Source organism: Paroedura picta, chromosome 8, assembly GCF_049243985.1.
Source record: "Paroedura picta isolate Pp20150507F chromosome 8, Ppicta_v3.0, whole genome shotgun sequence".
Taxonomy (NCBI): Eukaryota; Metazoa; Chordata; class Lepidosauria; order Squamata; family Gekkonidae; genus Paroedura; species Paroedura picta.
In genome coordinates, this window is record NC_135376.1 from 12,780,553 (window position 1) to 12,797,399 (window position 16,847).

The following is a 16,847-nucleotide window of genomic DNA, read 5'->3' on the forward strand; positions in this document are numbered from 1 at the left end:
AAGGCGATCCTGGGGAGCGTTTCGCTACATGGGGGGGGGAAGCAAAATGTCCCCTAGGGCCTGCTGTATTTTTTAAACAGCGGGCTCTACTGCTAGTATACAGATAAATCTGAACAAGTGCACATGCACACAAAAGCTTATACATACTCACCTGCATGCCATTAAATAGAAAGTCTGATTTGAAGTGTCATCTGCCTTTATTTGTTTTTCTATTCATCTGTACCTATTTTTTTTAAATCACAAAACTACTCTGGGGCTGTTTCCACATGGGTGGAAAAGGCCAGGGATGTGTCAGTATGGATGCAGGGCTAATCCCTGTGTCCACATGATATTGGTGCCTTTTCAGCCCCCTCCAGGGCAAGCTGCAGATCAGGCTCTCATTTGCCCCGGGCTAAGGGAACACAGGAGAATCTGCATTCCCTTTGCTCACTGTGAGGGCCAATGAGACCTGTTCTGCAGCAGACCCATGTGGATGGGAAGAGCCCAGCCCTCTTGAGGCTAGGAGGGGGCAAAATGGCTCGACATAGTAGGGCTGAGTATCCACCTGTTTGCGCCCAGGCTGTTTGTCATCAAGCTGGCCTGAAGCCACATCTCTCAATGGCCCTGGGAGAGGGCCGGGTGCCTGCTCCAGACTGGCACCCTCCAGCGCCAACTCCAAAGCTGCAGCTGGGTGGGCATGATACCCACCTTCCTGCAAAATGCTTTAAAAACCTGCCCCCCCCCCATGTGGCAGAACCTCTCCGCCACAGCTGTGTCCCCCGGAGGAACACATTTTGGCATGAGAACAGATCCAGAGCTGAAATGTGTCCCCTGTGGGGACACAGAAAGCTGCAGAACATGTAACTCCACAGCTATGCATCGGCAGCAGCCCAGAATGGCACCGCTGGTTCAGAATCGACCTTGGTGAAGTCAGTTTAACCTCTTTGGGGTCTGGGATCTTGAGCGCGGTTTGCTCACTGGCTCTTAGACATCTTGGGGGAACATAATGGAAGAGGCATTCTTGCAGATACAAAGATCCCAGTCTGTTTAGGGCTTTAACGATGAGAACCAGCACCTTAACCCTGATTCGGTCCTCAATTTTGGAGCCAACGCAGCTGCAAAAGCACAGGTCAAACATGTACTCTCCTTTGGGTCCCTGTAAGGACCCATGCAGCTGCATTGTGGAGCAAGCAGTTTAGTTTCACGAGCAATATAATTTAAGACACGTTGACTCTTGAAAGTCCCAGCTGCAGCTTCCATGAGTGTGACAATCCCTGTTGACGGGGCTTCCACGGATAACCTGAGTTGGCATTCGGCTACAGTGGCGAACAGCTCCTTGGCTAGTTGCAAGCAGACCGTTTGGGTTCAGGTTGCTTTCAAGCATCGTTTGCATCTTGTGCGGTTTGGTTAGACCAGGGGTAGTCAAACTGCAGAGCCTCTTGTGGCGCAGAGTGGTAAGGCAGCTGTCTGAAAGCTTTGCCCATGAGGCTAGGAGTTCAATCCCAGCAGCCGGCTCAAAGTTGACTCAGCCTTCCATCCTTCCGAGGTCGGTAAAATGAGGACCCAGTAAACGGTAATGACTGGGGAAGGCACTGGCAAGCCACCCCGTATTGAGTCTGCCATAAAAACGCTAGAGGGCGTCACCCCAAGGGTCAGACATGACTTGGTGCTTGCACAGGGGATACCTTTACCTTTACCTTTTTTAGTCAAACTGCGGCCCTCCAGATGTCCATGGAACCCAATTCCCAGAAGCCCCTGCCAGCGAATGCTGGCAGGGGCTTCTGGGAATTGTAGTCCATGGACATCTGGAGGGCCGCAGTTTGACTACCCCTGGGTTAGACTCTCTGAATCAGCTCTCAGGATAATTGTAACAGCTGCCTCTAGATTTGGAGAAAACAGGCCCACTTTACAGCATAAGCAAAAGGCACAGCTTTGTTCCCGCCACGGACGGCTTTGCGATCCGACTGCAGACGTTCCCGTACCTCCCTGGCTTTTTTGCCAACCGCGTGCCTACCTAGCTCACTGGGAGCGCCTCAAAAAGTACCAAACAATAAAACTCTCAATGACAGCGATTGCCTAGCCGTTCGCATAAAGGCTAGTAAATTTAGCTCCACTTGGATGACAGCTGCATGCAGATTTAGTATTGAATTAACATGAAATGAAAATTTCAAGACATTGAGGAGGAAGTTATTTACACAACGCTCATTAACAATATAGGAAGGGTGGGTTGTTTTTTTTTTAAGATATATAAAAAAAGAGAGAACTCCTGCTCGCTCAGCTGAAAATATATCCCAAGTTGTCACTAAAAAATCGAATCGAATAAGGAAGCACGGAAGTTGGGGTGGTGAACAGTCATAGCACAGAGAGACCATTTGTTCTTATTTTGCCTTTTAAAGAAAACTCAATATATTTAAAACCGTGTTGCTGTTAACTAGTCCCTTAGCATACCGGCTTCCTGTTGTTCTGCCTGGAAAGCCAAGTTGAACAGCTTCTATGTAATACTATTAGCTTGAGAGATTGCTCTGTATCTCGTACATTACAGTATTTCTTAGATGAAGGCCTCGGGGGAGAACAGCAAGCAGCAGCAGCGGGTGGCATGCCAAATTCTGAGATGCATTCCCAGAAGTAGCCGCCCTTATGAGGCACTTCCTGAAATCATTCTACTACAAACACTGGTTTGGGAAGGGTGTGTTTTGTCATCCCCCCATGCCAGTGCTGGTTACAAGTTCTGGAAGGAGGGGGATGCTTGTTCAGAGTGTACGGACACACAGTCCCCCATCCAAAGCAGTAATTTCTCTCCACAATAGCTGATCTCTGTTGACCGGAAATGTCCTGCAATTGCAGGAGACCTGGTCCCATTCCGCACACATAGGATAATGCACTTTCAATGTGCTTTGGCAGCTGGATTTTCCTGTGCAGAACAGGAAAATCTACTTTGAAAGTGCATTGAAAGTGCATTATCTATTGTGTGCAGACTAGGTCCTTGAAGCCCCGCTGGAAGGCTGGAATTTGACAGGAGTAAATATAGCACCCCCGAGTCTTCGGTTTACCTCCTTGTCTTAGAAAAGCACTATAACCTGCCTCAATCCTTGAGCTGCACCTGGACATGCTAAGGAAGATTCACATGTTGTGTAGTGTTGTGATTTTTTTTAAGGGGTGGAGGAGAAGTTGTTTTTATAAAATGTGGCTGATGCTGCTGCAGTGTTGTGCTGGCTCAGGAGGAAAGGTGCTTTTTGAGCCCCTGGATCATATTCTCTGCAAAAGCAACACCCCCATCTACCTTCTATTAATTTCAACTGGGGGGGATACAGGCATGCATACCCCCCCCTTTCAATAGGGAGAAAAGGTCACTTGGGAGTGATAAGATGCTTATGTGTGTACGGCTGCTCATGAACGTGGGAAACCCCGTTCAGCAACAGTCTGGAGCCGCAATTGTGTTCTGCTCAGGTTGTGAACTGCTCCACTCAGAAGGGAAAAAGTACAAAAACTATGTGCAATTCTAAGGCCACTTTCCTGGGGGGAGGGACTCTGATTGGATCATAATCCTGCAATTGCAGTTGGCCAACAGACAGTTGGATCCTGTCTGTCAGATCCAATCAGCTCAAAGTGAAACTGACGAATAGCGTGCACTATGGGTGGGAATCTACCATTGTTCTCTGCTGTATATATGTTGGTGGGGTTTTTTTGGGGGGTGTTTCTAGTTCTCCTTTACCTTGGAGTTTTAGTTCTCCTTTACCTTGGAGCTGGGGTCAATAAAAAACTGAAATGAACTCACGATGTTCATACTTCCCTAATGCACGGATTTTACAGCTGTTATCACTGATCTTCTGAATCTTGGCTTTCATGCAATTCATTTTGAGTTCCTGCTGTTATGGAGCTAGAGTTAGTCCCATTTCTTTTCTTCCAAAGTGCCCATTTTGGAGCCACTTCCAAGTATTTTCACTATCAACTTTATTCTCTAAGTCTTTCCACTATTGCCCATGCAAATGCTTTTCCTTCCACTTGTCAAAGTGAGTTTTGTCTGTAATCTCTTTGTAATTTCCTTTGGTTTCTGTAACCTTCAATAAGTCAACCTTGTAGATTTCAACTAAAAGCTTCTCTTTGCTTTTCTTAGTGTAGTCATTTCATGGCCATTTTTCTCCTTCAGCTGCTTGCTTAAATTTTAGGAGACCTCTCCCAATCTAATCTTCTTGATAAGTAAAAACTATATCACTTCTAGGCTGTAGTGAGTGTTTTAATCATCTTGCGAGTTTTGTGATCTGTTGCTTCTAATCCTGCTTGATTCCAATTCGTAATGCCTGGAGAAGGGCCTAATGCTGGGAGCAACTGAGGGCAAAAGAAGAAGGGGATGACAGAGAATGAAGTAGCTGGATGGATTCACTGAAGCAGTCGGTGCAAACTTAAATGGACTTTGAGGAATGGTAGAGGACAGGAAGGCATGGAGGATCATTGTCCATGGGGTCACGATGGGTCGGACACGACTTCGCACCTAACAACAACAATGCCAGCTATGCATCTTAGAATTGGAACTGGCCAAGTGTGAATTGCATTTACCAAGTTGCCTCCATTTAATTTTGTTTGTAATATCCTTTTTAACTCATTGGTAGTACTCCTTGATTGTATCTTTCTTAACAAAGGTATATTTGGTGTTGTCCCCTTCCAAAATTCCAAAAGAACTGTAAATTTCTTCAAAGTTCACTGTTTTGATGTACAATAAAATCAGAGTCCAGTAGTTTTTTGGCATCTTGATTTCTTCTTGTTCAATTATATTTCCTATATGCATTGCTAATGCCACACAATTGTCAAAGCCAAATTCCACTGCTATATCTTTGCTGAATATTCAAACTGTATTTAGTAAAGAATCAAATTTCTAATGATGACTTTCCATACATTTTCAAGTCATCCATATATAATAGGTGTGAAATCTTCGGATCTTTGCAAGCTAGTGTCCTAGGCCTGTGCTGTCCAGAATAATTGTGGCTAATATTGGGTCAATGACTAAGAGCAGCAGTGATAGTGGGTCTCCTTGGAAAATTCCTTGTTTGATATTAACTGGTCCAGTTTCTTCTCCATTCCCTATCAACCTGGTGGTTTGCTTTACTCATGGCATTTCTGATAAATGTTATTACAGTTTTTCTAGTGTTTTCAGGATCCACGCATGAAGGGGTGAATCAAATGCCTTCTTGTAACCAGTCCAAGCAACTTTCAGGTTGATTTTCCACATTTTACAATTTTGTAAGTGATCTTTAGTGCCTCAAGATTTGTGGAATATTCCTTTTTGTTCGTGTAGTAAAAACGAATTGAGCTGTAGATATTATTGAATGGGATTGGTTACAATTCCTATTAGGAGTTTAAAAGTTATTGGGAGACAAGTAATTGAGCAGAGGTTGCCTGGCACTGTTCCTTGCTCTTTGTTCTTCAGAATGAGAAATATCTTACCAGCAGCTATTCAGTCTTCTACTGCTTTGGAATGGAGATGAAGATGTCAGCGTTTAAAGCCAATGTTCATGGACTTCATCTCTTCATCTCTTCCAGTTTTTCATTTTCTTCTATTGTTTTTGAAAGCTTTCCAGGGTTATTGTGAGATCCTCCATTTGATTTGCTTTGTTTTCCACATCTGTAATCCAGGTGTCATTTGTAATGCATCCCTTTGAGTCCTCCCAGAGTTCGTTCCAGAAGGCTGTGGTCTTTTCTTTGACCGTTTACACACTGGAGGTTTCATGCCGGGCTGCAGGCTGGAGTTTTAGTCGTGGCAGGTTGCCCCACCTCTTCCTGCACCCACATGAGCCAGTTTGGTGCAGTGATTAGGAGTGCGGACTTCTAATCTGGCATGCCAGGTTCAATTCTGCACTCCCCACATGCAACCAGCTGGGTGACCTTGGGCTCACCACAGCACTGATAAAGCTGTTCTGACCCAGCAGTGATATCAGGGCTCTCTCAACCTCACCCGCCTCACAGGGTGTCTGTTGTGGGGAGAGGAAAGGGCAGGTGACTGTAAACCGCTTTGAGCCTCCTTCGGGTAGAGAAAAGCTGCATATAAGAACCAACTCTTCTTCTTCTTCATTTGGCCTGATGCATTTCATGGGCCCCTGATTTGTGCTCCTCCACGGGAGCTGGAGCAGTGAAGTTCCCAGTGCGTAAACGGTCTTTGTCTGGTTTTACCTTTACTTTGCCATCTCTCACTAGTGATTGCTAGAACCGTCTTAGATAGTCTGGAACTGGAATTTTTGTCTGATTCTACTTTTGTACCTTTTGATCTCCTTGGATATTGCAACAAGTCTTTGGCTATTTTGGGGCTATTTTTTTCTAGCTGACTGAGGTTTGCTTTTCTTTTTTGCTTTCTTGAGTTTCTTTTAATTCTTTTAAGGTGCTTAAGTCTAAACAGCATTTGTTCAATTTTTTTCAAATCTCATTTGCCAGTTTGGTTTAGCCTTAAAATCCTTAATTGCCTTTTCTTAATGTCCATTCCCAGTTCTCTTATGACTACAACTGCTGCACTATGCAGCAACATGTTGGTTTCCCTTATGTTTGCTATATAAATTGTTTCATTCGCTGTACTGATATTTCCGATGAGTCTTGCAAGTTCTTTCTTTGATTTTGTTCTGGGCACAGGCAATCTGTCTTCTTTGCTGCTAATATGCTGTTAATAAGATTTTTTTTTCAGTACAAAGGTGGGCTGGTGACATATTGTCAATATCTCAATCAGCAGATTTTCAAGAGCAACTTCATTTCTGTGGCCTATTTTTGGGTTGGCTTCATGTCTTGTTCTTCATGTTTTTCCTTTGAGTCCTTATTTCATCTAGCTCTATTGCTGTGGGAAAAAGTTGTTTTGCCTGATAAAATGGCAATAATCTGCTGTTCTGCGATGATAGAAGCAGGACACACGACCGAAATATCTATGCTGTTTAGGCCTTGATTCAGAATAACATTACACAATTTTGTTCTTGAGACTATTTTTTCTCCATGTTGCTGGTTTTCCAGTAGCTGATCAGGTCCCTGCTCTGGTTGCTTTATAGAAGACCCTGTTTCTAATAGCACAACAAGCTACTGTTGATAATGCTCAACAGAACAGCCTGTGTCCTGAAGCACAATTCCCACCAAAGATCCAGGAGCACCAGTCTCTCACACGATCCCTGTTAACCCAGATGACAACCGAGCCAGTATAGACTTTGAATGTGATTTTTCTCATCGCATTGAATGGCGGGGCTGAATGCATTTAGTCTTCTTAGCAAAGGTCTGTCTACCATGGGAGACCTTGCTAGCAGCTACACCGCAGATAGTATAGCCCTGCCAGCATGGCAAGCTAACACAGCAAACTGCTACTATTATTCCTTTTAAAGGTTGCAGTGGTTGGGCTATAATGTATACATCCCAAATTACTCCCTTTTTCTCAGCATCGAAAAGCTTCCAGCTTTGGGCAAGTCCCCAATTCTCCAGAAGCTATAAATTTTAGAGAGGTCACAGCAGAACCTATTCCGTAGGAAAGTATTACTATACTCCCCCACCCCACACACACACACACACAAAATTACCCAGCCTGATGACAGTACCTTTGTGCTCACTGAGATGTGAGAATATAATTCTCTCTCTTAGTCACATCTACTATGTCTTCCCCACAGAGACACTTCAATGGATATGTATGGTAGCAAGAGTAAAGTTACAAGCAATGAACTCTCTGATTTATGGCCGTTACCTGTAACAAGATGATGTGGGAATTTTAAAGTGAAAGATGTCATATACGGCCCGCCATTTCTCCTGGAAAGGGTGGGATAAAATAAAACGGTAATAATATTTAGCGTTTATATCACATATTTCAAGCGCTTCTAGGCCTTTCACGTACGCCATCTCAGAGAGGAAATTGATGCCACTTGGCATGATCTATCCTGGGTCTTGGGAATCTCTAGAAAGCATGGAGGGAAAATTGAACAGACTGTCTGGGTGGGTAGAAAGAAGGAGAGCAGAACACTCCCCCCCCTCCCCCAAGGCCATCCTCCCAAACTTAATTTTAAAGTTATGTTTCTTCTAGAGAAGGCTGGGGGTGGTTTAGCAGTCAAAGAGCCTGACAGGAAGAAAGGGAGGAAAACGATGTTTCACAGGAGGCAGTACAGGAAGTGTTAGAGTTCAGATCCCTTGTCCTGTCAGCTCAGATGCTGTTTTGAACCCCCCTCCATACCTGCCTTCCTTGCCTGCCCAGAGGTTCTAATTCATGCATCTGGTTCTATCATACCCAAGTTGGCCCACCTCAGACATTCCTTACAATCCTGACTTGGAATACAATCCTGACTTGGAATACTGTGTTCACTTTTGGGCACCCCAGTTGAAGAGGGATGTAGACAAACTGGAACGTGTCCAAAGTAGGGCAACAAAGATGGTGAGGGGTTTGATGACCAAGACATATGAAGAAAGGTTGGGGGAGCTTGGTCTGTTTAGCCTGGAGAGGAGACGACTGAGAGGGGATCTGATAACCATCTTCAAGTATTTAAAAGGCTGCCATGTAGAGCAGTGGTCCCCAACCTGCGGTCCGCGGCCCGGCGCCGGGCCGCAAAGGCCATGGCGCCGGGCCGCGGCTCCGTCTCCCCACCCCCCCCCCCAGTAAAAAACTTCCCAGGCCGCAAGCTTGCGGCCCGGGAAACTACTTACTGCGGGAGGGCGGGGAGAGGGAATCAGGGCCGGGTCGCGCCCGCGCGGCCTGCGGCCCACGGGCGCGGCCGGGCGCGGCTCGCGGGTGCGGGCGCGGCCCGAAGCGTGGGTGTGGCCCGCGCGGGTGCGGGCCCTGCGGGCGCGGCCCAATGCCCTGCCGGTCCCCAGCCTAATAAAGGTTGGGGACCACTGATGTAGAGGATGGAGCAGAGTTGTTCTCTTTTGCCCCAGAGGAATGGACCGGAACCAATGGGATGAAATTAATTCAAAAGAAATTCCGTCTAAACTTCCAGAAGTAGTTCCTGACAGTGAGAGCTGTTTCTTAGTGGAACAGGCTTCCTTGGGAGGTGGTGGGTTCTCCATCTTTGGAAATTTTTAAACAGAGGCTAGATAGCCATCTGACAGAGAGGCTGATTCTGTGAAGGCAAAGGGGTGGCAGGTTACAGTAGATGAGTAATTGGGATGGGAGTGTCCTGCGTGGTGCAGGGGGATGGACTGGATGACCCATGAGGCCCCTTCCAACTCTATGATTCTATGATTCTAATCCCCTCTTCTTTTTATTTTATTTGGGACAATGTGACTGTATTATGATGTAAGTAGTATGTAATGTAATTCAGAATCTAACTCCCTGGTCTCAGGACAAAATAACAAACTGAGCACCTTGTCACTTGAGGTGATGTTTCCATGCTTGGGTGAAGATGGTTGGGGCAAGCAACTTGTCTGTTTTTTACAACAGGGAAACTGTCTGCCGTTAATTACTAACCTTGGCATTTTTATTCCCCCAATGTTTTTGTGAACTACAACTGAACTCAAAAGGACTGATCAGCTGTCTTAACAACGAATTGCCATACTGCATAATTTGAATTTTATGGCACAGTTTACTAATTTGCCACTTACATTGGCCTTCTATCGGTACTCTTGTTCCATTTTGTCTGAGGAAGAGTGCATGCATTCAAAAGCTCACGCCTTGAATAAATCTTTGTTGATCTTAACGGTCCAATTGGATTCCACTTTGGCTTCACACCACAGACACATTAGCCACTGTTACTGTTTTCACATGTTGTCCACAACAAGGATGAGTTATCGGAGAAGGTTTGAGATGAGAGAGATCAGTGGCACTCCTGAGGCTACCTGTTTTGTGGCTGGTGAGAGTTTTTTGAATGAAGGTCTTCTCAACTTGCCAGTCTCACACTCTTAGCGAAGAGAACTGCTGCGGAGGGAAAGTATTCCATTTCATTCCACCTCTCACCTGCTCTTCTTTTTGCCAATCAATCGTAATGAAGCAAAATGCTTCCCACTTACTCCTCTGCAAATCAATAGGGGACAGTAACCAAGGTGTGGTGGTACTGGCTCTGATTCTTATTTCTATTTGTTTTAAGCTGCTTGCTGGAGGGGGGGGGAGCATAGTTTTTATTTATAGAATCATAGAATCACAGAGCTGGAAGAGACCATGCAGGTCATCTAGTCCAACCCCCTGCTCAATGCAGGATCAGCGTAAAGCATCCATGATAAGTATCTGTCTAGCCGCTGCTTGAAGACTGCCAGTGAGGGGGAGCTCACCACCTCCTTACGCAGTGAATTCCAGTGCTGAACTACTCTGACTGTGAAACATTTTCCCTTGATATCTAACCAGTACTGTCCTATACATAGTTTAAACCCGTTAATGAAAGTCCTATCTTCTACTGCCAACAAGTAGCACTCCCTGCCCTTCTCCCTTTAAAGAGAGCAGTCCTGCCCCCTCTTCTCCAGGCTGAACATTCCCAAGTCCCTCAGCCTTTCCTCCTAGGGCTTGGTCCCCAGGCTTGTATTCTACTCTGTCTTTAGAAAGTCAGGGCAGGTTCTTTGAATTTTTCTTGCAAACATCGGCCATGGGAGGCTCAGATCACGACCATGGTGCAGGGAAGGTGGATTTGGCATGCTCCCTGCCCTCATTTGAAATGGGAAAACATTTTCATCGTATTTAGATTTCTCTTCGTAATTCTTCCTCAGTGCACTTTTTACTAGACAACCTGGAGTAAAGATATACATTTTGCAGTTTATAATTTGCAGTGAAGTAGCAGCAGAGGTGGGCATGGCAACTAACCTTGGCCTGCTCCAAGTTGAGCTGTTTTTCTCCCTGAAAACTGTCTCCGTACCTGAAAATGTAATTTATTATAATCCTTTATGTTGTTTACTGTGATGGTTTCTCGAGTCCACTGGAGAAGCAGAAGTCTGGCGAGATGAAGTGTACCGGATCCTTGTGTGGATTGCAGCATGACATTTAAGTCCAGACCTCCTTTATAATTACTTTGTGTCTTGTGATTAAAAACTGCGAAAAAACTTTTGAATTTGAGGTTTTTCTCAAAACATTTTTGTCGACTGTGTGTGGATTGGTTCTAGAAGGCTCTCTAGCTCAAAGATGCCTGGTCTGTTATGAAACCTCCAGATCATGAGGGCCATTCCGCACAAGGACCAATGTTGCCAATTGGTTTCACAAAGCGGAAACGCTATTTTAAATAGTGGAATCTCGGCATTCCGCATACCTGCATTTGTAGTGGAATCCAGGGTCTAGTCTGCATACAATAGATAATGCAGTTTCAATGTGCTTTCGCGGCTGGATTTTCCTGTGCGGAACAGGAAAATCTACTTCTAAAGTGCATTGAAAGTGCATTATCTCTTGTGTGCAGACTAGGCCCAGTAGCGTTTCATTCGTTCCCCACAGGTTTCCAGTCTCGAAGGGATCTCTAGAAAGGAAGCAATTTTTTTTGGTGCTTGTTCCCGCCCCTGGCCGTCAATCAAACGGAGCAGCCAATGGGCGGTTGTTATCATGCTCCCAGAAAGCCCCTTTCCCTTTAATCACAGTTAATTAAAAAAAACACATATGTTGCAACGAATATGCCTTGATTCCTTGCAACGTAGAGACCCATCTAGCTGGCATGTGAGCTGGTGAGTCATCATTACCACGCTCCCCCAAGTGAAAAAAAATCCCCCCCCCGCACGGGCGCGATTTTTGGCCGAAATTAAAGGGAACTGGCAAACGGGGCTGTGTTGTGCTTTAAAGCACTTCTGTGGAGGGACTGTAGCTGGAGAAGCCTCGCTGGGTGAATGAAGCCTTGCTCGTTCGGTGCTTCCCCCGCTCCAGGGGGGGAAAATGGTGATCGCTTTGCCGGAAGTTCAGAGGAGAGAGCCAGGGGGAGGGACTTTGTTGTAACTGCTACATTGAGAACGCACAGGTCTTTTTCGCAAGTGTTGCAGGTTTTTGGCAGGAGTGTAGCGATTTTCTGAGGGTGAATCCACTTTTCTGGATTCCCCAGAAATCGCTACAACGAAGCAATTTTGATGCTAGTGTTGCAGGAGTGTTGCAGATTGCTCACGACGTCATGCGGAATGTAATTTTAGTGGCGAAAACAAAATGTAATACTAGTGCTATATTAAAGTCGTGCGGAATGGACCTGAGTATTGTTCTCCCACTATTACAGCTGATTTCCAGGTGACAGATCGGTTCACCGGAAGAAAATGGCCACTTTGGAAGTTGGACGTGATGGCATTAGGCCTCAGACTCCTGCTTTCCTAAGGCTCGATCTCCAAAATCTCCTGGCATTTTGCAACCAGGAACTAACAATCATAGCCCTGAGTCACTTTAGCTGGGTGGGGTCCACCTTCAGTGAACACACCTGGTGCCTGTAGCAACTCCTGAAAGTAAGTAATTGGGGGGGGGGGATGTTGTCCTGAATCAAATAGCCCCTAGTTTGCACAGATTGGCGAGGCTCTGGGAGGGGGGGTCCTCTTCTCTCCCCCCCCCCCATCTACCAGCAACGCTACCTGCAGCCGCTGAGTTTCCAGAAAGGAGATATGATATAGCAAGAAAATCACTCTCTTTCTGAAGATCTGCTTAAACTGCTCTTTATAAACGAAGAGAGGATCTTAGCCTTGCATTAGAATTTCGGAACTCATTTAAAGCAGGCAGTAATAAGGTGATTATTCTACATTAAATTCCGTGGAAGAAGGAATAAGGATGAAATATGAAAACAAGCCTATTTCTTCCTTTTTAAGCATTCTGCAGGCCACTTTTTATGTGGACAGAAAAGGATTCCCTTCCATTAACTGAGAATTAAGACCAGAAATGACTCTTTTTTATTATTTCTGTACTTATATTTTAACTCAGCTCTTTGTGATGGGTGGATTAAGCCAGCCTATTTTAATCTGAATCTCCTCTATTATTATTGGGGGGAAATCATAAAAAAAGTATTTGGAGATTTTTATTTCTTGGGGCATGACCCTTCTGAGTGACTAAGGGATATGCAAATCAAGTTCACTGTTTGGCCATTGGGAGAAAATGATTCTAAATGGTCCTAGGATTTCTTTTCCATTTTCCCTCACTCTAATATGCCCTTTAATGTCTTATAGAAAGCAGTGAATACTTCCTCCATTCAGGCTCTCACATACACAGGCCCATCTTGTACCAGTTCTTTATGAAGCAGCAATGAGAATCCATTTCCTAAAATCTAACAGAGTGTCAGAGAAAGGATTACACAAAGTCTTGTGAGCAGAAACATCAGAAGAACCTGGCTGGATCAGACCACAGGCCCATTGAGTTCAGCGTTTGGTTCACACAGTGACCAACCAGCTGCCTCTAGGAAGATGGCTGCCTCACAGCCATGTTTCCCAGCAAATGATATAAATAGACATAGCCCAGTCTCATCTGATCTTGGAAGCTAAGCAGGGTTGGTACTTGGAAGGGAGACCACCAAGGAAGGCTCTTCAGAAGAAGGCAATGGCCAACCCCTTCTACTTCTCCCTTGCCTTGAAGGCCGCTTGCTGGGGTCACCATAAGTCAGATGTGATTTGACAGTATTTTACCCACTCACACTTTGGTACTAGAGGGAGTAGATGCCCATCATAACTAGTAGCCATGGTGAGCCCTATCCTGCATGAATTTGTCCACTCCCCTTTTAAAGACTTCCAAGTTGGTAGCCAACACCTCGTCCTCTGGCAGTGAGTTCCACAACTGACCTATGCCAGAAGGATGTGTGCAGTAGTTCCTTCAGATTTCTGCCCCATAGCCACTGAACCTCATTTAAATAGAAACAGGGGCATGCAAGAAAATGTCAGTGGCTGCCATTTGTGTATCCCCTCCTCTTATAGTAGGCTGGCTTCTGGAGTCATTCTGCTGATGGATGACCAAAGAAAGGGCAATTTGGCTCAGTTCCTCTCCTCAACGCAACCCCCTGACCTGCAAGTCCTTGTGTCTGCAAGGGTCACCTATCTCGGCAATGCCCAGTCAGGAATCCCTGGAGTACTGAAGAATGGGCTGGTGGAGACCCTTCCACTTGTGTAGTGAAATCTGGCTCATGGTGAGATCTCGATAATCATTCCAGCATCTATCAAGATAAGCTTACTGGAGCAAGACTTTGTCCAGAATATTTCTTTCTTATGTTGACCATCCCTTGTGAAAGTAGCATAAGGAGGTGGTGAGATCTTCTTCTGAGCCACCTTTCACATTTAGAAAACAATAGGTGTCTTGGGGGTGAGGGGTGGTGCGGTGGGCATGGAAATGACTCTGGTGTGTGTGAATTGCCGTCAAGTTGCTACTGACTTATGCAGACCCAGCAAGAGGCTTTCAAGGCAAGTGAGAAGCAGAGGTGGTTGGCCATTGCCTTCCTCTGCAAAGAGTTTTCATAGAATCATAGAGTTGGAAGGGACCTCCAAGGTCATGTAGTCCAATCCCCTGTACTATGCAGGACATTCACAACTATCTGCCCACTGCCCAGATGATGCCCCCTTCCCCCCCCAAAAAAAAGCCAGAATCCCTGGCCAGTCTGGCCTGAAGGAAATTCACTTCCCAACCCCAAAGTGGTGCTTCCTCAGTATTCCCCCATCCCAGCATCAACCTTGCTTAGCTTCCAAGATTTGACCGTATCAGGCCATATGCCATGCTGCCTTGGCTCCCAATGGCTCTGTTAGTAAGGGTAAAAATGTTAAAAGTTCGCTAATTCTCAGACAAGAAGCAAGTAAAAATAGCTAGAATTAATTTATTTTTAACTTTGAAATTTGTACCCCGCCTCTCACGACAATGTCGCCTCGAAGCGGCTTGCAGAATAAAGCCATAAAACAGGATATCCCATAAAATCCCATTAAAACAACAATAACATTGATCACAATATCCTACAATTATAAGATGGCAGTAAAGGATCATCTCCCCAACCCATCTCTGCTGAACAAGAGCCAACGTCCTGATCTTAATTCTAAGCCTGGGATGCTCAGATGGGCTTGGGACCTCCAGATCACAACTCCAGTCAACTCCCTTCAAGCAAGGGTGACTTTAAAGTTCTCATCTCTGAGGCTTTGATCTGGAGGGCGGGATTCGTTTGGGTTTTGCTTCTCCTTTGGCGATGCTGAGCCTGGTGATTCTTTATATTCACACCAGTTTCCATTCCTTCAAGCCCATTTTTTTAGCATTTTTCCATGGTATCCATGTGTCAATAAATCAGAGTTATATGTATATTATACCCATAAATGACAGACATAAATACTCTATAAATTGCATATAAAAGCCATGCAAAGTGCGTGCACAATGCAAACAAATCTATGAAGCCAGTGGCGAAAAGTGGAGAATCAAAAATATAAAAGGAACATAAAAAGAAACCAAATAGGGAACATTCATTCAGTCATGTTTTCAGCGGCTAAATGCAGCTCTAACTGCCGGCACTTTCTTACATTCAAGGACATAAAACAAATAAGGGAAAGCTACTGTTTCTGTTGCTTGCGCTCCCTTGTAAACAAAGAGTCCATACTGGGGATAAACCAATGTGTGTCTGGATTCAGGGGGGTTTTGCACTCTTGTGACCCTCTCACAAAAACAAAACAAAGCACTGCTTTATGTGAAGGCCCCAGTTTTCTTCTCATGAGCCACTGAAACTAGGATTGCCAAGTCCAGGTCGGGAAATGCCTGAGGATTTGGAGGTTAAGTCGGGAGAAGATGCCATTCCGGGAGCAGAGGTAGGGGTGCGGGACGTAGGGTTATCAGATCCAAGTTGGGAAACTTCTGAAGTTTTGTGGATGCAGCTTGGGCAGCATAGAGAGTCCATAGAGTCCATCCTCCAAAGCAGGGGTAGTCAACCTGTGGTCCTCCAGATGTCCATGGACTACAATTCCCATGAGCCCCTGCCAGCGTTTGCTGGCAGGGGCTCATGGGAATTGTAGTCCATGGACATCTGGAGGACCACAGGTTGACTACTCCTGCTCCAAAGCATCCGTTCTCTCCAGGGGAACTGACCTCTGTAGTCTGGAAATGAGCTGTAACTCCAGGGGAGATGGTCCCACCAGGTCCCACCTGGAAGCTGCCATCCCTAAACGCATACAGGCCACACTCCAACCACTTTCTTCAGTGAAACCGGATGCCAACCCAACTTCAGGCCCCTCTTGGGGGACTGGCCACCCTACTTGCAATGTGCCCGTGAACTATGCCGAATTTCTAACACATGCAAACGTTATGGATTCTTATCCTTTGACAAAGTGACATGTCTGTCTCTCACCCGGAAAGGTATCTGCTTGCAGCAAAGCCTTGGGTGCTCCAAACTAGTCAAGTGTGTCTCGTTTCTGTTTCTTGCCAGCTCTGCAGCAAGGGTGCAGCTGTAGGGAAGCCCTTTGAAGCCTCTCCGAAAGATATTTCAAGCATTGCCAGTTTTATCGAAACAAAGCTTGTGATCTGCTACTTGAAGATGAGAAAGCCCGAACTTGCACTGAATCATTCACACAGGTAAAAAAAAAAAAAAAGAACCCAAAAAACAATACTCCAAAATGTTGATTGAATCCCCTAAGAAAAGGCTTGAAGAACATATTTATAAATGAATACGCAAAAGCTCCACACCTGGTGGTCCCACAACTTCAAAGTGCTGGGGTTAACCTTCTGCTTTGCAAGCTTCCCCCCCCCTCCCCGTTTCCATGAGTTTAGACCTCAATCAAGGAGCTTGAAGGCAGAAAAAGACAAGAGCAGCATCACAGCTTAAAAGGAGTGATGGGCAAGCCTCCCCCCCTCTCCCGCACAGCAGGCTTTGAAGAAAGTTGGGCTTTTGTGAGCTTTCTTTGAACCTCCTGGGGAGAAACCTGTCTTTACCAGCCCTCCTCTTCCTTCCAGCTTGCCGACTCCAGGTTGGGAAATTCTTGGCTATTTGTGGAGCAGAGTCTGAAGATGGCAGGATTTGGGGAAGGGACGAACCTCAGTGAGGTCTAAGGCCATGAACGCTACT

At 45.6% G+C, this 16,847-nt stretch overlaps 1 protein-coding gene across 3 annotated transcripts in view; it reads left to right on the forward strand.

Moving 5' to 3' along the window:
- SPATA16 (spermatogenesis associated 16) overlaps positions 1-16,847 on the forward strand; it is a 178,946-nt gene that overhangs the window by 46,356 nt on the left and 115,743 nt on the right. For all 3 annotated transcript variants that reach the window (XM_077348379.1, XM_077348380.1, XM_077348381.1), the window contains exon 3: positions 16,212-16,357. In XM_077348379.1, coding sequence (XP_077204494.1) covers positions 16,212-16,357 — 146 coding nt within the window. The remainder of the gene's footprint in view (positions 1-16,211; positions 16,358-16,847) is intronic.